The sequence below is a fragment of the Lissotriton helveticus genome, chromosome 1_1 (assembly GCF_964261635.1).
Source record: "Lissotriton helveticus chromosome 1_1, aLisHel1.1, whole genome shotgun sequence".
NCBI lineage: Eukaryota > Metazoa > Chordata > Amphibia > Caudata > Salamandridae > Lissotriton > Lissotriton helveticus.
This window is the reverse complement of record NC_136057.1, coordinates 1911563196-1911586605: the sequence shown is the minus strand read 5'-3', so window position 1 is coordinate 1911586605 and position 23410 is coordinate 1911563196. Positions and strand designations below refer to the sequence as shown.

The 23410-nt window shown below is 45.7% G+C and overlaps 1 protein-coding gene across 3 annotated transcripts in view; it reads left to right on the top strand.

The window, feature by feature from the left end:
• The window catches only part of SMG7 (SMG7 nonsense mediated mRNA decay factor), a 484004-nt gene that overhangs the window by 78836 nt on the left and 381758 nt on the right, over positions 1–23410 (top strand). For all 3 annotated transcript variants that reach the window (XM_078643137.1, XM_078643126.1, XM_078643118.1), the window contains exon 2: positions 1802–1833. In XM_078643137.1, the coding sequence (XP_078499263.1) occupies positions 1802–1833 (32 nt within the window). The remainder of the gene's footprint in view (positions 1–1801; positions 1834–23410) is intronic.

Genomic DNA, 23410 nt, shown 5'->3' with positions numbered 1-23410 from the left:
TCTGATTTAACCACAGGTAACACATTTAAGATGCTTTGCTTTCTGAGCAGTTGTTGGAGGTGGATGAGGGGCAGCAATCTATCTTCTAAGTGGATATTGGTTGTTGTCGCTTTCTCAGAAGAGACTGATTCTTGTGGTGTTTCACTGGTTTCTGCTATTTTTTTACACCTTTTTTCCAGGCTTTTTTCCATTGTATGTGACTTGTAGTACTTGTTATAATGATAAAATATTTGATCCTCTTGACCCATCTGTTTCAATCTTTTGTGAAGTTTGCCTTGTCGTATTTCTGCATCATCTCACACTCTTTTCTGTCCAGCCACAGTTGATGCTAGCTTTTCTTTCGGATTAGTTTGGGATATGACACATTTCTTTGTTGAAGGAGTCCTCAGATTATGTAGTTAGCAGTACTCTGTCAGGAGGTAAAGATCCTCTGCTATCACCTGCTTCGCTCAAGTTTACGAATTTGAATCAATGGAAAACCTGAAACAAAAACAATAATAAAATTAATTACCAATATGATAGTTAAAACACGTCATTATAGAGCTCCCGTTTTGGAAAATGGCAGAAGAGTTTCTCTGAGGAGTTACGTAGTCTCTGTATAACTACTTGGCCCCCAAACCTATGTTTTGACTCTGAAATGAAGTATGTAGGCCTCATGGTACCTGAAAAATTACTTCATCACTGCAACACATCTGCCATTTTTCAAAATGTCGTCCAGAAAAATTCAGCCTGGATTAGCAATGTCTACCCAAGCAAAATTACTTCTCTAATTATGCAAAAACACAAATGAAAATCTCTGGAAAACATTTATTATTACAGAGTTATATCTAGGGACCAGGGCCTGTGTAATTAGCTGAGCAGTCAGATTCTGAAGAAGTTTTAATCCACTGTTTTGACAGGCCAAGGTGCAAACTATTTAAATAGTCAAGCCTTGAAAATGCAAACAGCAAGACTGCCAAGCAAGACCCTAACAAGAAGAGGATACACCAGATTGCTGAGAGAGGCTTTTTAAAGCTGCAGTCATCGCAAAGATCCATTGCGTCCAAAACCTAATAGACAGGGCTGGGGCTTTATTCGAAATTGGAAGGCCAGACTTTGGAAGAGGTCTGAGGGGGAACAGAAATGACTGTTGCTCTGATAGCCACGATCTTGTTTTTTCCCCCCATTTAATTTCAGGATTTGGTATCAGTGCAGCCCTAAATGCCTATTAGACATTCTTACCGCCTTGCAATGGAACAGGTTCTGAGCGTTTACATGACTTTTAGAAAACCCTGAAGAACGTGAGTTTGGCCATGCCCATCCAAAGAGTGACGAAAGACTATGGCATGAGTCTCCCTATAACTCTTCCTACACTAAAGGCATACATAATATTAAAAAACGTAAATTAAAGATAGTAAGGTCAAAAGGAATAGACTGTGAAGTGTAGAGATTGAGAATTGAAGGAGTTCATGCAGATGCTAGTTCCCTGGTGGTTGTGGATGGTCTAGTCCCGGATGGGCTCTGCTTTAGTCTTATTGACAATGGCCGTTTCCATAACTCTTTTGTTCTGTTCAGAACTTTATTTTCTGTTCCAGTATGCACCATATGAAGTTGTTGTAGTGTTGTTGGTCTGATTCTTTTACGCATTACCTTCCACCATCAACAGTATAACCCTCATTATTCTACTGGTAACTTTCTCCTTTGGTGGTATGTTTCTCTTGATATTCCACTTCTATTAAATGACTTGCTGGTGGAAAGTTCTAGGACTTAAATGGGAGGGTTTGTCTTGGATACTAAACTCACTTTACATTTTCTATTGCAGGCAGGCTGAGGTCCTGAAGGCTGACATGACAGGTAAGTGTAATGTGCTTTCTTTTTAATATGTTATTTATTCAACAAGACCTGTAAAATAGCCCGGTCATCCTCAGCATTCTTGTTCATTCTTAATGTAGGCAGGCATAGGTATTTGGGTGATCAAGTTTGCAACAAGGTTAATTTAACTTTGAGAAATTCTTGTGAGTAAACCAAACTGGGTTATTGTGTTTAATGTAGACAGTTTGTGGTTGAGTATTTAAAACTTTTTTTTCAGCAAGGTTTTCATTAATGTTTCTGAAAATACAATACAGTAAGTACACCCCACACACACAAAAGTTGCAACATGTTTTTTTTAAAGTCAGTCTGTTAAAAAAAAAAAAGGAAATAAATTATACTGACTCCAAACCCATGTATCACTTAACTTCTCCTATACTGTGGCGACTGACAAAGAGCTTTGAACTGATTGTTTACCCTATGACCAGAGCCCTTATGGAAAACTGAGAATGCCAGTGCCACTACTCCGATTCAATGTATTTCTTTCCTTTGCTACCTAGTAAGACATTAAGAGATGAGATCTGCTGCCTGAAAACAAGGTGAACTTGCCAAAGTATGGCGATCCACCAACATATATCCCAGCAGAGGTTTAAAAGACTGCAACATTTCTAATGCTCTTTCCTCGCATTAGCCAGTAGCTTTATGGCCATGATATTCCAGATGTGCATTTAACAAAGTGACTGACTGTAATCTGCTTTGCCGCTCCTAAACTTTGCCATGTCGAATCTGTCTGTTCAAGTCTGTTCTGCCACTGATGGGGATAGCTTTAGTCTCAGTCATTCAATAAAGCGTATAGCCTATTGGAAGGTGTACAGCCCTTGCTAGTTGATCACTGCACCTTTAGATAATGTAATGTGTAAATTTTCAGACTTTCTCATTTAAAAACGTTTATATCCTGTGAAGTCTTAAAGTTATTAATTGTTTGATCACTGCAGTCAAAAACGGTCTTAATCTCCCAGATTTGGTGAAGCTTTCCAGGCAACAGAGATAGTTTATGCTTCTCGGCACAGATTGTATGCGAACAATTTCCCTGGAATGGTGTATATGACTTGCAATAGTCAGATGCTGAAGGCAAACAGATTAGGGAAATGGGGCCAGGGCACCCCTTTCGAGTTCCCCTCCACAGATGAACCTCTCCTGATGTATGCTGTTGACTTTAATGCTCGCTGTGGAGATATGATAGTAAGCCAGTTTCTTTTGATAAAGTCGTGGCAGAAATTAAAGATCATCAGAGTTTGTTCCAAGAATGACCAGTCCACTGAGTCTCAGGCTTTGTCTGCATCCAGTGGCATCAGAATTGCTGGTATGTTTTTAATTTTCACTGTCAAGGGAACCTACTTCCTAATATTAGTGGGACTTATTGGTCAGTGGATTGTGTAGGCCGGTAATGGCGCTCCTGGGAAATATGCTGTGAGTACTAGTGTACAATTATGACTGCAGTGCATATGGGTATGGAGAGCCACCCTCCTCCCCAATGTGGACAACCACTGACATAACAAACAGTCCCTTGCACACGCTGACAGTAAATATTATGTATCATTGACAATAATAAAAAACACTCTTGTATCACAGTCACTTCAGTTAAATCTTGAGATCCTTAGCCAACACGTGTTTCATCGCACTTAATTGATGTGCACAGCGACTTCTTCAGGGCGCAAATCTTTGTATGAATTCTCAGTTCCGATTGTAGGGATAAATTCTGCCTGATGCATTCAAAGGGCAGGAGAAAGTGGGAGTCCAAACTAAGTATAACTGAACATGAGAAGCACAGCTTCTCACGGTCTTGTACCCGCTCGCCATCCTAGGACAAAGTTTAAAAACGAGACCAGTTGCAAACGCAAGAAGTCCTTGCTTCTGTGATCCAGACTGAGCTCGAAGGGGCTGATTCCAGCATCAATGTCTTTGATCCAATTCTGGCGCCGGAGCAGGTGTCCAGTGAATTCCTCAGGCCTCACACTCCACATCGGATCGTGGCCTTGAAGGACGCCAAGCTTCAACTTTTCAAAATTGTTCTGTACACCTCTGTCAGGCCTTCAAACCCCATAGTTTTGTCTGCTCCTCTATTTAGTCCTCATCCTATGGACTCCGACTGAACCCTGTTCAGCTTATGCCTGTCCAACTTCCAGTGCTAGCATGCTTTGACCATGCGCTGGGTAGTTCTACACCATTATTTGTTTTGAATCCCGCCCCAACTCTATTGATTCAGGGTTGGCGTAGGCCAAAATGTGTTCCATATGGTGCTATGAGATAACTAAGGTGCATCTTCAGGTTGATGAGGACTCTTGTCCTGTTCGTTTGCCTCAATACAAATATACTTTAGGAGGGTGGATACACTCTTCGGTACTGACATAAGTGCTCTGGAGCATGTGAATAGCATGGATGAAGAGGATGAGGGGCATAATTTGCTTCACACTCACGATACTGATGGCCTATAACTTTACTTCCAAAATGTTAGTGGCTTTGACATGCTCCATCATTGGGGACCCAGTTGAGGAAAGTGCCTCTTTTGCTTTGGTGGTGCCTAGAGCTACTGAGATTGTGGATCGGCTTGTGTCTACTGTTGAGACTAAAGCCAATCTTCTGAGAGATATTGCAGCCTGTTACTTCAGATTCAAAACCCTTGCTTCCATTCAACAATGCTGTGATGGAACCCTTCACTGCGAGCTATTCGAGCTTGCTCAGCCCCATCTAGTTTACCCCTTTGCTCAGTGATATAGGGCTGCACCTGGTGATCTGAGCTTTTTGATGCAGCATATGACTCTTAAGGGCCGTCATGTCCAAGACAGTCAGTCTGCCAAGTGTTTTCTAGACTGTACCACTGGAAAAGGAGTCCTAACTGTAAACGTTGTGCAACTCCCTAAGTGGGGCCAGTATGCCGAGACCTTTGTCCTGTGTACACTGTCACTGGAATAAAGCTATATCCAACTTATGAGACCTAATAAGGGCGAAACTTGTCCTAGGTTATTTATGTTCCAGTTCAGACAGGGCCTGTCCCAGCAGTTTGGACTGCACTGTTCCTATTGGAGCATGGTTAAGACTGACTTGCTTAAGGCTGGATCAAATTTGAGATGGCATGGCGTACAAAATAACGATGGGTGGTTTGTGTCTCGAGTAATTAGCACTGTCTATAGATTAATTCAAGCATTCCAGCCATTACTTTTTTTGTATACTACACTAAAGGTTGTGTGCCTCCTCAGTCGCTAAACCCATGCCTTGAAGGTCATGTTGAGATTTTGCCACCTTTACTGAAGGTGTTAGACAGCCAGGAATGCCACAAACCAGATTCTAAGGTGTAGCTTTTACACTACGTACAGTCTCCTGGGCTGTGGACATGAGTGTTGCAATCCAACTTTGAGCTTGGATGCGCACAACTTTTGTTTTATAGGTATGTTCCAGTCACTCTAATGGATAAGCACTAAAGTGGCGCTAGGCTTTTTAATGAGAAGGTAGACTCTGCACTGCAGCGCTTCAATAATAATAGTTATGGCAATTTCCCTGGGACTGGTTTTCTCCACGCATCATTTCCACCAGCACTTATGCAAATTCAGTGTTAACGCAAGTCTTACCTTCTGCCAAAAGCAACCCTTGCAGCCTGTGTGCAACGGCTAGCCAATTACTTTTGTGGCTTTAAGGGCAGATGTGGTGGCTTTCAACTTTAGTTTCTCCTCATGCTGTCATGTAAGACTGGTAGGAGGTGGAATTCACTATTGCCTTACTGCCTGGCGTGCGGCTATTTTTGACAGTGAGTTTTTTTTTAGTTTGTTCAGTTTGGTTACACCCCCCTTTCTTAGCTGCGCCACCACACCACCCCATAGTTTTTCTAAAAGGGTGGCAGATCATGCCTGTATTGTCTCCTGGGAGGTTTATACGTTGCTTAGCAAAGGTGCGATCAGGATGATGCCCGTGGTTGAAATGGGTATGGGGTGTTATTCCCGATGCTTTGTTTCCCAAGAAGTATGGGGGCCTGAGACTGATTTTGAACCTGACACCTGTACACCTTCCTCTGGAAAGTGAAGTTCTAAATGTCATCACTGGCCAAGGCCCGAAGGATTAGATTACATCCGAGGATGTGTACTTCTATGTGCTGACCATGCATTCCCACAGACAGTACCTCAGTTTTCCGGTGGGATCAGAACATTTTTAATTCACTATCCTGCCCTTCGGCCTTACCTCAGACGCTCTGGTCTTCACAAAGATCATGTAGGTGACACGGTCCATCTTCCCAGTTGGAGATGCACATATTCTGACAACTGGAGAACGTTCTCCTTTTCCCAGCTAGAGCTTATGTTGATGATTGAAGCACCATTTCCTGGGGTGGGAGGAATGTGCTGAACAGAGCCTTTGGTCCGCTTTGGATCAACACCATCACATCAACATTTTTGACGTTTCATGCCATCCAGCTTGCCCTCAAGGCTTTTCTTCTATCAGAGACAGGGCAGTCAAGGTTCTAACAGAATTCATTACTGTAATGTGGTACTGCAATAAACAGGACAGAGTGGGATCAACTTCCCTCTGTTTGGAGACCAGGAGGCTGTGAAGGTAGCTGGTAACTCATGGGACCTCCCCGAGGACCAGTCGCCTTACTTCTCTCAGTATCGGTGCTTTTAAATTTGGCAGATGTCTTCTGTCCAATCACAAGTGATGTCTGCATCTGAAGGTGACATGGAGTATTTTTACTGGTTGGAGTGTGGCTACGAGAGGTCTGTTTGCTATCTCTGATGGCGATCAATGCCTAGCCTCTTGCCCCCTGGAATTTCCTCCTTGAAGATTCCCAGAGGATGCGTTCCATCTTCAGTTGGTCTCAAGCCTCCTTTACACGTTTTTTTCCCTCTGCCGCTAAACTCATGGATCCTGATTGCGATCAAGCGGGACCTGGCTCCACTCATTCCGATAACCCTGGACTGTGCTCAGAGGGTCTGGTCGTCTGAGCTCCTTAATCTTGGCATATACCCATTGATTTGACTTTGTCATTGGAAGGAATGGCTGTCCCAGCAACAGTGCAGATTCCCACATATGAACCCACCTCCACAATCTACACCTTATGTAGGAACGTGCCCCTTTTTGCATGATTGCTTCCGACCCCCCACCTCCCCTGCCCCCCTTTAATGTCTGATGTTGATTCTCTTTGACTAAGTGTGCCCTGGGTTCCTGCCAACCGGGTACCCACAGCCCATGTTCTTTCCCTAAAACTGTAATGTTGCAAACCCAATTGGCAACTCTCTGGCTACCAAGAGCACTGTGACCAAAGAAGGCCTCCAATGGCTGCAGCACATATTGTGCCACCCCTAGAAGCCCTGTCCCTTAACACACACACACACGTTGCCATTGCAAGCTGCGTGTTTTGGTGCAGAGAAAAGTGAAGAGTCGTGGGATGTGTGCCAGGCCTACAACCCACTGTCTATGGTATAGGTAAGCCACCCCTCTGGCAAGGTGCACTATACCACTGGTAATGGTACAGGTGCAGGTGCATGAGTCATGTACCCCTACAGTGTCTAAGTACATTCTTAGACCTTTTAAGTGCAGTAAAGCTTAAAGAGTATATGGTCTGGGAGTTAGTCTATCCGAACTCCACTGCGTCATAATGGCTTTGCTGAACCTTTGGAAGTTTGGTATCCAACTTCTCAGCACATTAAACCACACTGATGCCAGTGTGGGATTTAATGGCAAATGCACTCAGAGGGCATCTTGGAGAGGCCCCTGAAAAATTACATAACTTTAGTGTCCTGGTTGACTGACTGCTCGCCAGCTGCCATCCCCAGACATGTTTCTTGACCCCTGGGTCGAGAGCCTGCAACTCTTTCGGGGTCCTGAAAGAAAGTGCATCCTGGGCAGAGTTGCCAAGCCTCCTCCCCCAGGATGGGCAGGGTCCATGAAGGGGAAGCTTCAAAGGTTTGCTACCTTTGATCTGACCCAGCAATTTGCGGCTCTCAGCAACTGCCCCCTACTGGTTCTGACTTTGGGCTGGAGATGGGGGGACCCTGCCTACCAGAGTGAGACTTATGCCCCCTCCCACTAGAGGGTGGCATAATAGGGGGTGTGGTACAAAAGGGGGTGGTGATGGATGGAGCATCTGAACCAATGAAACACCCACACCCAGTCAACAGATCTGGGTTTAATCCATCACCGTTCTTTAGCCCACTCTGCCATCCCAGTTCAGAAATGGCCATATGCAAATCAGTCTGACCCCGTGTCTCATGGGAACAGTCCAGCCTGAACTGCCAAGCCATGCCTTCCCTGGACCGGAAACAAGCTTCCGAGGACCGGTTTCTGGCATTTCAGCCATCTTCAGCCCGGATTGCTTGAATCCAGTGGCAAAGTGAGCAAGGGACTCACGTCTGAGCATACCCTGCCAACTTATGGCGAACAAAGTGGTACAAAATGGGGTGGTGATGGCCGGAGCATCTGAACCAATCAAACACTCACACCCAGTCAACAGATCTGGGTTTAATCCATCACTGTTCTTTAGCCCACTATGCCACCCCAGTTTAGACATGGCCATATGCAAATCAGTCTGACCCTGTGTAGGAGAGTAGGGTCTGCTATCCTATGGTCACCCCAAATTTTTGCTTTTTGCTTCACTGGTTTGACTTAATGTGGCTGTGGGCCTGCTAATCAGACCCACAGCCTGCTGTTCTCTCTCTAAATTGTAACCCATGTACTTTAGGTGCATAACGAAATTGGAACTGGTTCACCTTATTGGCCCCTGTAACAGTGTACCCAGGGCATAGGTGCTTCCAAGGCCTACCAGGGGCTGCAGCATGTATTGTGCCACCCCTGGCCTGGCCTCCATATTTGACACAACTGGCTGATCACTCAGCTGGGGTAAGTCGGTGTAACCACCCCTTACTTGGGTGTAGTATGCCTATACCTAACCTAAAATGGACACATATGTTCCTATAAGTCACTCCTATGGAAGGCCTCATCAATCCTGGAGGCAGAGTGCTTGGAAATATGTGAGATGGTGCTCTGGCATGAGCTGAGCCTGTCTGCAGCTTTCGGAACCATGTCCTTTAGCTGTTTCATGATATTGCCATACCATATACTCTTAAGTGCATTATGAACCTCGCGGTTAAATGCTATCTTAGGTTTGGCTTTATCAAAACATGTCGAGTAAGGTGGCATACGAATTGGAATACTACCCCCTCGCCAGTTCTGGCGACGGGGGTAGCATTCCACCCTTCTAGAGGGGCACGACATGTACATAGCCTGAACCCCGGTTAAAGTTAAACAGAGCCTTAGCATCTCAAAATGGATGCTGCCACCACAGACACAAGTCTGACCTCCTGCTGCTGGGAGTCCTTCCAGCGAGGGCAGCTTGGACAAAGGGTTTCCTGCCTGGGGAGGTGCTAGCACCACTCCAGACAGGATTTTGTGTATTGGGTAGGACAGGGCTGAAAAGAAACAGACATGCCTGGGGCACACAAGGTGTCCCTGTGCATAGGCCAGTTCAAACCGGTGCTGGGGCTTTCCAGCCCCAGTCCTGGTGCGAAACTGGACAAAGGAAAGGGGGTGTAACCACCCCCCTTCCTGGTCCCACCCAGAGGAGGGACCTAGTAGGTGATCCGGCCCCCCAGATTCGAATAAGAGTGGGAGCTGTGTCCTGAGACTTCAGATCATCCTGAATCAACTTGAAATAAAGAAGAAGACTGGACTTCGACATTCTGCTGCACAGAAGACGGAAGAGAATCTCCCTTGTGGCCAAGGAGTGACCACCCTGTGAACACAGGCACCAACCAGCAACTCGACGTCTGCTTTGCCGCCGCCTCCCGCCGAAGCCCGAGCCCAGAGCCTGACAAGACCCAGACTCCCAGACTTCTCACAGCCCGATCCACAGTCCCTGCAAAGAAGGGACCCGTGGAGGCACCGAGAGACGTGGGACCGGCCATCTTGGAAGACCCCCGAAACGCTGACTGCGCAGCATCAGAGGCACCCTCGACGCTGTGCTTTGGGGTTTGAGAAGCCCTAACCTCGAGCAGCCCTTGCACCAAAGATCAGCCCCCCAGCATCTCCACGATCTGCGTGGGGCCCTTTTGCACCGTGCCACTCGACGCGCCATCCCGGCCACTTGCCACGTGGCTAGCGGCCATCTTGGCGACGAAACCTACAACTTTCACTGCGGGTCTGGTTGCTCCAGACTTGCCCTTGCTCCTGTAAAAAGGAGTACCTGCTCTGACCTTGCTGGTCCGAGTAACAAGCCTTTTTCGATTCCTGCGTGGCTTGCATTAACCAAGGCCTGTTTGCTTCTATCAAGTCGCCGACACCGCCAACAGCGAGAAGCCTGCGTGGGACAGCTCGTGACCGACTCCTGGACGTCTTCGACCCCTCGTGTCCACATGGCTGCAGAGAGAAGCTACACGTCGACGCCTGTTTGCACCAGACATCGCCTGGTTCCACTCTGGTTCCACGGTAGTCACTGGCTAGTGACTTTGAACATTGTCCCCTCTGCTTTCAGGTCTTCACCTCTTCAGATCCACCCTTGGATCCACCGGAACTCTTCACATCGAGCCGCCTGCAGCATCTTCAGCTCCAAGCACCATCGACCTGCGTGACGAAACCCGACACTACTTCGACCCTATGCACCCGCTTCCTGTGGGTGAGGTAACTCAGCTCCGCCGGTGTTCCCACACTGGTACACACCTCTAGTGTCTGTGTCTCAAGTTTCAGCTTTCTAGGTCACTCGGAAGGTTCCTTTCTAACTAACTTTGTACTTTTTGCGCACCATTGACATTGCATTGGTAACGCGTGCACTTTCCGCACTGCTCCCGAGTCCCGCGGGCCTTTCCCGACTTCTTCACTGCTAGTCCCGAACAGCTCCAGCGATTCCCCAGGCCCTAGGCCTCTTCACTTTCCCCATAGTGGTTCTTATACCACTATTTTAGTATATGGTTTAGGTGGCCCCTAGGGCTCATCCATATTGTGCAACTTTTGTGTATTTTTTGTGTGTTTTGTTTTAACGCATTTGCTTCTGTGCTCATAAAGAGTATCAGGGATATTTGTAGTAATAAATCTATATATATTTTCAATATATATCTGTGTGGTGTCCTTTCATTTGGTATTCAAGGGATTGTGTATGGTAAAACAGCTTGCTTCACATGCCTTTACAGAGTTTAGCCTAAGACTGCTTAGTCCATGCTACCCCTAGGATAGCTTGTCTATAAGGTTGACTTTACAACCTGCACCATAAGGGTTGCTTGGCATGATACAAGGTGATCACTAGAACTAGTGAGCAGCATATATCAGGCCAACTTCTCACACCCTGTGCCTCATGGGAACAGTCAACCCCAAGGAAGGGACCCATGGTTCCCAACCTGTACCTACCTGAAACACCCCTAAATTTAGTATTTAATGGCAACCCCAAACCTTGGCTCAGACACGCAAGAAGGAGAACCGAAGAGCTGTGCTAAAGGAAGAAGAGGAGGACAACTGGCTTGGCCCCAGCCCTACCGGCCTGTGCCAGCCTTGAGCTGCTCCACAGAAAACCTGTGTCCTGCAGCCAGCAGCCCACCAGTAACCTAAAGGACCTACCCTGCCATCCCTCCAGAGACTTTTTCCTGTGAGCGCTGTACTTTTCAAGAGACAGACTCTAGATCCGGCCAAATCCACGATTCTGCACCTGACCCTTGTTCTAACACCAGAAACTCAACCCTCAAGACCATTTACACACCTGCAATTCGATGACCTAATTTTTCTCCACAAATGTTTAGGTTGATTTGTATGGAAACTTAAAGTGTATTTTGATAAACTGTTTTACTTTCCTTTAATCTAGGAAATGTCCCAGTGGGATTATCTAGGCATATTTAGCCAGCTTGGTTGTTAAACAATTTGTCTTCAAAAGTACAACTCCATTTACCTGTACCAAGTCCTGCTTGTATTTAAAATACAACTGAGAAATATTTTTGATACTAACAATTTGTCTGAGTTAGGTCTGTGAGTGTGTGACATAATTTCTTGCCTGAGTGTGTACAATAAATTCTTAACACTACCCTCTGATAAAGCCTTACTGCTCGCCCACACTACCACAAATAGAGAGTAAGGTATTATTTACTTTTACCTCTGTAAGCCTTTGGGGATCTACTGGACTCTGTGCACACTATACCTTACTCTTGCCAGCTTCCTACACCTTAATGCATTGAAATTGCACAATGTCAGCTAAGTGGTTTTGCTCTACCATCAGAGGCGTTGGTTGTCATTTTGGCTGCTTGCTGTCTGTCTACAAAGTGTCCATTTAATCGGTCGGTTAGTCTAAATTGGTTATCTTGTGTGAGGTGAAGCAGGTTGACCCTCTACAAGGCTGTGCTCTCTAATCCTTATTTTGCTGTTAGCTCAGCAAGGTTGTGCTGTGGGCACTGTTTAAGTCTACTGCAGGGTTTTCTAAGTTAAAGTCACCTGTTTAGATAACCTTTTGAAAGGGTTTTGCCGCCGCCTTTATTCCATGGTCTGATTGAAGTTTGGTCCTTCATTTTCTGATGTGTGCTCCCTTCGAGCCTCTTTACAATTGTATCCTACTTACCTAATTATATATCTCTTTACAAAAAATATTTTATTGAATTTTACAGAAACACATGTAAATGTTTCGTCAGGTATAAAGTAGAATAAATCCGGTCATGCAGTAGGTGGAAAGCAAGTGTATACAATGACATGTTACATGAAACTGCCATTCCACTCATAAGCAATCCTTGCTCGAGGCACTTGTCTTGGCTCTGATGTTCCAGTCCGTGCTTTCCTGCCTTCTGACCATGTTGGCCTGGGAATGTTCCATAGTCTTGTCTCTCAGCTAAGAGAACTAATGATTGAGTTCAAGTGAGTTGTGGGTAGATACCATGCATAGACCATCCGAGGTGGATTAGTCACCCTAGCATGATTGCCTGTCTTTAATCTCAACAACCCTATTTGGTTTGGGGAGCTCTATGGCTCTGGGCATAGTCTTCAAGGCATATGTTAAACTTAGTTTGAACTAGAGGATGTGTTTGGAGACTTTGTGCGGGGAAAATGGGAGAGTGAGCTAACTCTAATAAGCTGGTGGTACCTGTGATATTTAATTCAATTCAAAATATCTTTATTCGATTATTGTGTGCAATCCTAAAAGTACAGATAAAAAATTACAGATTACAATTTTAAAAAGAGGATATAAAAATATGATAATTCATTAGATTCATAGGAGAAACAATTACAATTTTAAAGTGCAGTTATGTAATCATACGTTTCCTGATGATCATCACATTTCTTAGGTACAAAGTTGTTGTTGCTACAGATACATGATTATCTAAAGCTTGGATACTAATCATCGCCGCACGGCAATGACGAAATCCTAGTACTCTAAAAAATGGCAGTAAAACATTTTTCCTCATTTCATGATACAGTTTACAAAATAGGAATACATGAATAGTACTCGGAGGCGAGACATTGTCGCAAGGGCAAAGAGGTAGATCGTGCGTCCAATTATTGATCGTAGGAAAACAAACCAATCTGTGGAAGATATTGAATCTAAAGCGTGAGAGTAAAAAACGCTCATAATTATTAGTTACATAGATTAGATAGGGCTGAATCTTAAAAGTTGCTAAAACCAGTTGGTGCTGCTGAACAGAAGGTTTTAAGACCTCCGCAGCAACCCGGTGGAAATCTAAGAGGGCTAGACACTCCTTCTTCAAATCTTTTCGTGAGATTTCTGAAATATCCATGGGATTCGAGAAATATTCCTCTCTCCCAATATCTTTCAAGAAGTTGAAAAGATACTTCACCCACGGTATTTTAGTGGCACCCTCCAATTTCAGAATGTCTGTTAGGACGTCTCTGTTTTAAGTGTGTTGCTTCTTGAGTCCATAGTCTGTGCCATAACCGCACTGGCTCTATTTTAATCAGGTCTGTGATATGACAAAGGCCTAATTCAGAGTGACAGTTAAAATTGGAGGAGCTTTTGGGGAGTGCCAATATATATTTTAAAAATGAATTTTCAGCAGCCTGGATAGGCGATGAGTTTGCAAAGCCCCAGACCCCACTACCATAAGTAGCACCAGCTACACATTTGGCTTTATATATTTGAATCAATTCTACAGGGGGTCTGGTCCCTAATTTACTTGAAAAGATTTTGAGAGCAGCGGTTGATCTAATGAGCTCGAGTTTTTCCGCAGAAACAGCTTGGGACCACGTCTCATTTTGGGCAAAAAGTATCCCAAGATAAGAAAAATGTTTAGCGAATTCGAGCTTCTGTCCCGCTATAAAAATTGGCCTCTTAGATTTAATTTGTCTACCACAATACATAGTGAAAGTCTTTGATGTGTTGACTTTCAGGCCTAACTCCTTCATAAAGCGGGAAAAGCTATCAACCACCCGCTGTAGGCCCACTTGAGTACGTGACATAAGTACAGCGTCGTCAGCGTACAAAAGTGCTGGTATTGGGCGACCACCTACAAATGGGGGATCCAAGCTATCTTTGCACAAGGCATCTTCCAATCCATTTATATACAGGTTAAAAAGGAAGGGGGCCAGGAGCTGGTGGTACCTGTGATAGTCAAGACAAAGAGTCCCCATATCTTGTTAAACACTTCCACCTGGTCATTCAGTTTGTAGTTCAGCTTCTCGTATGATGATGTGCCAGCCATGGTCGATGCCCATTCTTTCCACTGATGGTGGGGTGACGGATTTCCACTTACTCAGGTTGTGGACTGTGGTCACTGTCAGAGGTGCCCAGACAATTTCTTTAAGTGCGAGGAGACTTCTTCCATATTGTGGGTTGCGTTTAGGAGTGTTGGATCCAAGGAAGGTTGGATCTGCAAGTCAGTGGCATTCAGAAGATTATCCCACTGTGCCATACAGTCATGTGGAACCATTGGCCAACGCTATAATATTTATTGTGTCTCCATGAACATGTCCACATCTCCAGCAACAAGAGACCGCTAACTTTGCCCTTTGGAGCTTAAAGGGTGATCAGTGCCAGTCATGAAGGATCTTGAAGTGGCTAGATGGAGGTGAGTTGCGTTTTCCTCAAGCTTTTGTCATGGAGGAAGAGGAGGTCTTCCTATTCTGATTAAGTCAGGGAGGCTGAGAGGTATGGTTTCCAATACTTGTACAGACGGGTCGAGTATACGTGATTGTGAGAAGTTGGCCTGATGTGCAGTGCTCACTATTCTAGTGATCACTATATATCAGTCCAAACAACCCTTATTGATGATTGGTTGTAAGTCAACCTTATAGACCAGCTATCCTAGTAGCATGGATACGAGCAGTCTAAGGCTAAGACTCTAGAGGGCGTGTTAAGCCAGCTGTTTTACCATCACATTACCCCTTGAACACCCAGTGAAAGGACACCACACAAGTTGTTATGAAAATAAACAGTGTATTTATTTATAACAAGACTACCCTGGCTCTTTATGAGACAGGGAGCTAAGCACACAACAAAACTCTTATAAAAATACTTTAAGTCGCACAATTTACACAAATGCCCGAGGGGCACGAAAAACCATATACTCTAAAAGTGGAATGCGAATTACTAGCAGGTAAGTAACAATTCTCAGAGGCTTTAGAAACGCTAGGCCTACAATACTAAACACTCAGGTTAGGAGCAGGAGGCCTAGGGACACCACGTGCAGAGTGGGAACTCTCACGCGTAAGGCGGGAAAAAGCCTATGGAAGCTAGAACTCACAAAGTTACTGTTCTCGGGCGAACCCGACTAGGTAGGTCGAAAACGACAGTGGATCTGGACCCTTGGATAGTGAGGCTATGCTGGGGCACCGAAATGCCGAAGTTACCTAGCCCAGGGGCTGCGGCTGCATAGGTCTGAAAAGACGTCGGGATTCCTCGTTGACGAACCAGGAGCCTGAAGAAGAAGTTGCTGGCAGGCGGCCAGTGAAGAAAAGTTCGAAGAGATCCAAGCCTGGATCAGGGAAGAAGAAACCTGAAAGCAGAGGGGACCAAGTTCTTGAATCACTAGCCAGTGATTAAGTGGGCACCAGGATGGCACCGGGCGAAGTCACCGCAGTCAGGTGAGTGGGCGCTGCTGGGCTCTGTAGTCTCACGGACCAGGAGGCGTTGTCGGCGACCAGGATGGAGGTACGAGCTGTCCCACGATGGATGATGCTCTCGACGTCGCTGGACCCAGGATTGGGGCAACAAGTCTTGGCAAATTCAAGCCCACGCGGTGGACCTAAAATGGCGTCTGGAGTGGACCAGGAGGGTCCGGGGTGCTCCTCTTTTGGAAGGGAGCAAGGGCCAGTCTGGAGCAACCAGACCAGCAGCAGTGATGGCGTCGTCAGGAAGGCCACAAGCCAGCGGGCTAGTAGCCAAACAACGCGGTGAGCAGCAAAAAGCAGAAGGGCCCCACGCAGATCGTGGAGATGCTGGGAGGCTGGACTTCGGTGCTGGAGCTGCTCAGGGTCGGGGCTTCTCGGTCCCCAAAGCACTCACCAGAGGATCCCTCGGCGGTCGTGCTGGAAAGAAGTCGTGCAGTCTTGAAGATGGCCGGTCACTCGAGGTCTCGTCGCACCCACGGTTCTCAGCTTGGCTGTAGAGGTGGGTAGAGGTCAGAGGTGCCAGGGAAGCCGGTTCTCGTCGAGCTGGGCAGTCGGATTCCGGAGGAAGGACTTGCAGCAGACCGCAGTGTTCTTAAGGTGGTGCCTGCGGATGCAGGGTGACTACTCCTTAGCCACAAGGGAGAATCTTGAAGAAGAAATCTTGATGTCCTTTCGTAGAAAGTCGTGTCTTGATTCCAAAGATGATCTAATTTGGAAGGGAGCCTGCTCCTACCTTTATCTGGGAAAAGGGGGCTGGCACGCGACTAAGTCCTGCCCTATGGGTGGGACCAGGAGGGGGGTGGTTACACCCCTCTCCTTTGGCGGGCTTTCCCCAGGCCAGGGGCTGGAGTGCCCCTGGAACTGGTTTCAGCCGGCCTATGCACAGTGAGCACCGGGGTGCCACTTGCAGTCACCTTCCTCTGTAGCCCTGCCTACCTGGAATACACAAAACCCTGTCTGGGACGGTGCTGGCACCGCCCCTGGCAGGAAACCCTTTGTCCTTGCCTCCTGCTCTGGGAGGACTCCCAGCAGCAGGAGGGCAGACTTGTGTCTCGGTGGCAGCATCCATTTTGTGGAGCTGAGGCTATGTCTGACTTTAACCGGGGTTACAGGTTACATACATGTCGTGTCCCTCTAGAAGGGTGGAATGCTAACCCCGTCGCCAGAATTGGCGAGGGGTTAGTATTCCAATTCGTATGACACCTTACTCGACATGTTTTGATAAAGCGATACCAGAGTTGGCATATAACCGCGAGGATTATAATGCACTTAAGAGTATATGGTATGCGATATCATGGAAACGGCTAAGGGATGGATCCCGAAAGCCGCAGACAGGCTCAGCTCATGCCAGAGCACCATCTCACACGATTCCAAGCACTCTGCCTTCAGGATTGTTAAGGCCTGCCATAGGAGTGACTGATAGGAGATCTGTGTGTCCATTTTTAGGGTTAGATATAGGTATACTATATCTAAAGCAAAGGGTGATTACACCACCTTGCCCCAGCTGTCGTGCAGCCAGTTGTGTCAGTTTAGTTAGTCAGCCCAGGGGTGGCACAATACATGCTTCAGCCCCTGGGAGACTTCTGGGTGCACCTCAGCCCTGGGTACAGGGACTTAGAGAGGGCCCAGTGCCAATTCAGTACCTGAGTACAATTTGGATAGAGAGAACAGCTAAGCTGTGGGTCTGATTAGCAGGCCCACAGCCAGGGAAAGTCGTAAACCAGTGCAGCAAAAAGCAAAAATCTGGGTGATCATAGGATTGCAGACCCTACTCTCCTACAGTGATCTATAAGAGTGTTAAGGCCTGTTGTATGTTTTTTGTATTTTCCCCATTTAGATAAATACCAGTGGAGTCACTTGGTGATCACCACTTAGTTTCCGCAAGATTTTAGCTTTCAAGTGATGATAATGTAGACATTTTGTTTGAGGTGCTAATCCTCACTCCGTCAGCACAGGTAACTAGGTGTCCTTTGCAAATCAAATTGTCCAGTGTTCTAATGCCCTTCCCAGACCACAGGGCTAACGCGGGCTGCTCTCCCTCCAATTTATGTTCTTGATTGTTCTAAAGTGGGGAGTTGGTGATCCCTTTTCTGTTTAGAGTTCTGTGACTTTCTTCTCAGATCTTCAGAGTACTTTGAAGTATGGTTGGTGTCTATTGGCATTGTCTTGTTCTACACCACTGAGACATTGTGGAGTGCTTCTTGAATATAGTTCTCTAGAAGCAGCCAGTGTGGGGATTCAAGCATAGGTTGGAAGTAGTAGGTGAAATGGGAGAGGTGTATTGCCGCATGGTACCTCTCGCGTCTAGTGAGACGGAATCCCCCAGAGGTGGTGGTTGTGTAGAGCTTAGCTGCTGAGTCTGGAGGCAGCTCCCTGCCAGATGTATCGGTTGATCCGAGACGCAATACAGCATAACTTTGGCAGGGGTACCTGTACCAGCAGCATGCCAAAGACCTAATTAAAGTGGTGGCTTCGACCATCTGGATGGTTTGGATCATTCCCCATAGATGTTGCAAGTCCTTATATCTCTTTGCATCTGATCTTTAGTCAACATTGTCAGATAAAATGCTATGTGGGTTAGTTTGAATTGGGACTCCAAGATATTTCATTTGTGTCGGCATCCAAGGCAACTGTCATTCATGCAGGCTATATACTGTTGGGACTGGGACTGGGATCAAGGGAAGGGCCTTGCTTTTGGACCAGTTGATGCGGTAGCTGCTGAAGATAAATAAACCATCTGCTCCTTTAGAACTGGGATGTAAACAGCCGGAGAAGAGAGAGTTAATAGCATATCATCGATGTAAGGCATTAGCTTCTGTTCCCCTTCTGGCGTAGGCATTTCTTTCACTACTGGTGACTTGCGAATTGTTATCGCCAAATGTTCTAAGACCCAGTTGAAACGCAGGGGGAGAGTGGGCGCCCATGTTTGGTCACTCTGCAGATGTTATGGGGAGAAGATTGGAAGCCATTGCAGCTGATTAATGCTGCTGGTGTATGGTATAGCCCCCCAAGCCAGATAAGGAATGTAGGTCAAAGACCCTGGCACCTCACACCATCCAGTCAAAAGCCTTCTCCACATCGAGGGAGAGGGCAATCCGTTCCGTGTTTATATTTCTGGCGGACCAATCCATGTGGGGCATCGAATTTGATGATTGCGCGACAATCGTCAAAGGGACAAATCCCATTTGATTGGGATGAATAAAGGGACAGGATGTACTGTTTGAACTTTTTTGGCTAGGACTTTGACAAAAATATTCATATCTGAATTGATGAGAGATATCAAACCGTGGATTTCACAATACAAGGGGTTTCTCTCCTGCTTTAGTATCCGCTCCAATGAGGCCTGGGTACATTCTGGTAATGGAGGAGTTTGTGCATTGGAGACTCAAAACAATTTTCCCAGTAATAGTACAGTGTTTGAAATTGATTTTATAATTTTTTTTATGGAGAAGCCATCCATTCCTGGCGTCCTGCCTGTTAGCATTGCTTTAATGGCTTCCATGATTTCGCCATCGGTTACTTCTCCATCGAGATCTGCTTGACTGTCTGGCATCTGGTCTGCTTGGGAAGGTCCTTAAAAATAGTTTTCTTGAGCCTTGGTGTCCGAGGCTTCAGAAGTATATAGGGCGGAGTACTACTGTGCATTTTCTGTAACAATGGCTATCGTGTGAGTGGCTAGTCTACTGTCCCGTCCATATATAGCAGGAACTGGAGATTGCGCTGTCCATTGCTTCAGTTGAAAGGCAAGTAATACTTGCCATTTCTCCTCCTTCATAGTGGTTGCTCCCAAGGCGGTGAAGGGCCTTTTTGGTGGTCGCTGTAAGCAGGGAATGAAGTTCAAATTTTGTTGTTGTGAAGAAGCGAAGATTTGTAGGTGTAGGATTTCTCTTGTACAACTGAGTCATAGTTAGAATCTCTTCTTCTAAGGTAAGCCTGCTTTGCAGGGTTAATTTATTTGCCCTCTTCGAATTGCTGATCATCAGGGCTCTCATGGATGCTTTTTTTTCCATCTACAGGACTTGCAGAAAAAATACTGAACCACTATTGAGGTCTACATAATTCTGTAGGTAACCCAACAGGTTCCGCTTGTTCTCAGAAAGTTTGTACCTATGGGTATCCATTCTCTGGACTCTATCATGGGGAAATTGAAGGTGGCAGTCTTGTTCCAGAGAGATTGGGTATAATCCCAGACACAGTGCACTGCTACAGTGCAGGGTAAGACTTTTGGCATTCTGAGAAGAAAATAAACTATGCCGGATTCTACATTGTGCAAGCATGACTTAACATTGTATTCCCAGTCAGTCAGATAAGTGAGTCTCCAAGGGTCCACCTGCCTTTGATTGGTTAGTAGGTTGTGTAAGAGCTGTTGTGGCTGGGCAATGTTCCAATCACTGCCAACTATGAGCATGTGTTCCTACCCCTGTCAAGAATATATTAAGTTTGGAGAAAAAATGTGTTCAAGGCATGTGTGCTGTAGATCACATGCTTTGCATACTCCTGCCATCTAGTGTTGGGACCAGATGTTTGCAAGTTGTTTTTCTTCGAAGAAGTTCTTCCAGTCACAAGGAAAGATGACTCCTCCTTTCGGTAACAACATGGATGGGCTTAGACTCCATTGTTAAATTGTTTTTTTTCCGCCATCGGGTTCTGACGTGAATTGCTCCGGTTCGAGCTGTTCTTCGGGTTCCCCTCTGTACACAAGCCACTGTACACTCGATGGTATTGTTTTTGTACGCATATCCCACTTCTCCGCATATCAGTCAAAGAAAAATTTCAATTTTGATTGGGAAACTCGTGGAAGGCCGTTAGGCCTGACCGCATTGGTCCACCTCGCAGTTGATGGAACGGACTCCATTTAAATTCTGTTCTATGTGCCTCACGAAGTACCCGCGCAGCGACTCGCAAGAAGTGTGCAACTTATGCTTGTCACCCGAGCACAATGAACAGGACTCCGACACGTGCAGATCGGCTTGATCTAAAAAAGACACTCCGCTATCATCTGGCTCTATGTCATGAAATGCAGAGCCAGAACTTCAAATATACGCCAGAACTGTTCGGAGACAGTCCAGAGCAGGAGGAATCGGACACACAAGGTGCTGAAGAAGAGATGATGGAGCAGTCCATCTCAGTGCATAGAACGGACTAGGATATAGAAGAGGACTTGCCAATGGGCCACGGTCGCGTGAGTACGGAACACCCCTTGCCCCGAAATCCAAATCCCATCAAACATAAGGCTTCAGTGCCACCCCTACCTTCGAGTCAGTCTGCACCGAGACGGTTTCTAATGCCCCGCCTACGGGTGCGGCACCGAAACATGTTATCAAGCCTTCCGGTTCAGGGCAGAGTCGACCTAAAACTGAGTGGGAGCCAAAACCAGGGAGCTTTAAGCCAAAACACGCTTCAGAGCCAAAACACTTGACGTCCAAACCCAAAGTGTCTTCGGAGCCGAAACCTTCCGTACCGAAAGGGCAATATATTCCGGTACCGAAGTCATTGTTGCCGAAATCGAAAGACTTTCCTCCTAGAACACAATCAGATTTTTTTACTTTTCTCCTCCTAAAATGGATACTAGACAAAAAGAACTGTACATCAATCCAGATACAGGACGGCTGATCAGTAACATGCCTCAAATGCATAAACCAGAATCTGAGGACATTCCATATACAATTCCACTGAAGAAGAATACTGAGACTAATCCTTCTCCTCCTCTTCTGATAAGTTCCACTACACCACCAACTTCTACACTAGCACCGCTGCCTACTACACCACAGGACTCGCCACCGTCACAGCCTGATGATTATCACAAATATAATTAAGATGATGTAGATTAGGAAGATAATCCATTACCAGTAGACCCCTGGAGGGATTACGATTTTGATCAGCCGACATATAATGACCCAGATCTTTACCCTGCAAAGCCTTCCCCTCCTTATGATAATGTAGGGTATTTACAACTGTTGGCTAGAGCTACACTGTACCATGGAGTACAGTTACACAAAGAATTACTTGAGTAAGATTTCTTATTTGAAACATTAGGCAGCACGCACAGGTCTACCCAGTCTGTCCTCATGCTTAAAGGCATGAGACCTGTAGTTGATGTATTTAAAGATCCTGTCCGAGATTTGTAGTAGACAGAAGGTACAAATCTGCTCCATCTGATCCAGTAAAAAATAAAGGACAGTTGCCTTTAGACTCCCTAGTGGTTTCAAGCACTCGTAAAACGGCTAATTCACAAACCTCTGGAGATGCTCCCCTCCAGACAAAAAATCTAAGCTGCTAGATGCTCTGGTAAGAGAGTAGCTTCTCAAGCTGCAAATCACTGGTGTATTGCTAACACCCAAGCCCTTTTAGACAGATATGATACAGCTCACACTGGGATGTAATGGAACAATTTCTCCAATATCTACCAGATGAACACAAGGCTAAAGCACAAGATTTAGTGCAAGAAGGGAAGCTCATCTATAATTCATTTAGATGCCCTTAGATGAGACTAACACTGCAGCCAGAGAAATTAATACTAGTGTGTTACTCAGGAGACACACTTGGTTAAGAATTTCTAGTTTCAAAGCAGAAGTTTAACAGTTTATTCTAAATACTACATTTGATAAGCAACACCTTTTTGGACCTAAAGTAGGTCAGGCCTTAGAAAAGATGAAAAAAGAGAGAGGTAGCCACATGTATGGGAGCATTACATTCTCCTTTTTACCGTGGTTCTTTTTGTCGCTCCTTTTACCGTGGTGGCTCCAAAAATACATCTTCGGACAGCAGTACTTCCTCGTATAAAGGAAAGAATCAATCCTCCATAAGCGGTTTCTTCAAAGGAGGATATAGAGGGAACAACGGTAAAGGCAGAGGTTCCGCTCCACACAACTCGCCCTCCCCCAGTAAATAGTGACCTAAAGTGGTGTCTGCCTTTCACATAAATCAATCAGTTGAGTTGCCTGTGCTTTTTCCTCAACCTGATTCATTGACAAAACAAGCTCTACGCACACTTGATATTAGAAAAGCTTTACTTTGTTAAATCGAAAGAACAAAAGACTTTCGCAAAACAAACCAAAAACTCCTTGGTGCTTTTGGTTGCTTTTGCTCCACCACACAAGGGCAATCCCATATCTAAATAAAGCATTTCTAGATGGATTGTCAAATTTATACAAACATGTTATATGAAAGCAAAGAACTTTAACAGTACCCCTTAGAGCACATTCCATTAGCAAAATAGGAGCTACTATGGCTTTCTTGGGGAACATTCCCCTAGCCGACCTCTGTAAGGCAGCAATATGGTCTACACCGCACACATTCACCAAACACTATTGTGTAGATATGTTCGTAAGGCAGCAAGCCAATGTAGGCCAGGCTGTACTCAAAACACGGTTTCAAACCACTACAACAGCTACTAGTTAGCTACCGCTTTGGGAGCATACTGCTTTATAGTCTAGGTAAAGCATGTGATCTACAGCACACATGCCTTGAATGGATAATGTTACTTACCCAGTGAGCATCTGTTCTGGGCATGTAGAGCTGTATGTTCACATGCGCCCACCCGCCTCCCCTGTCA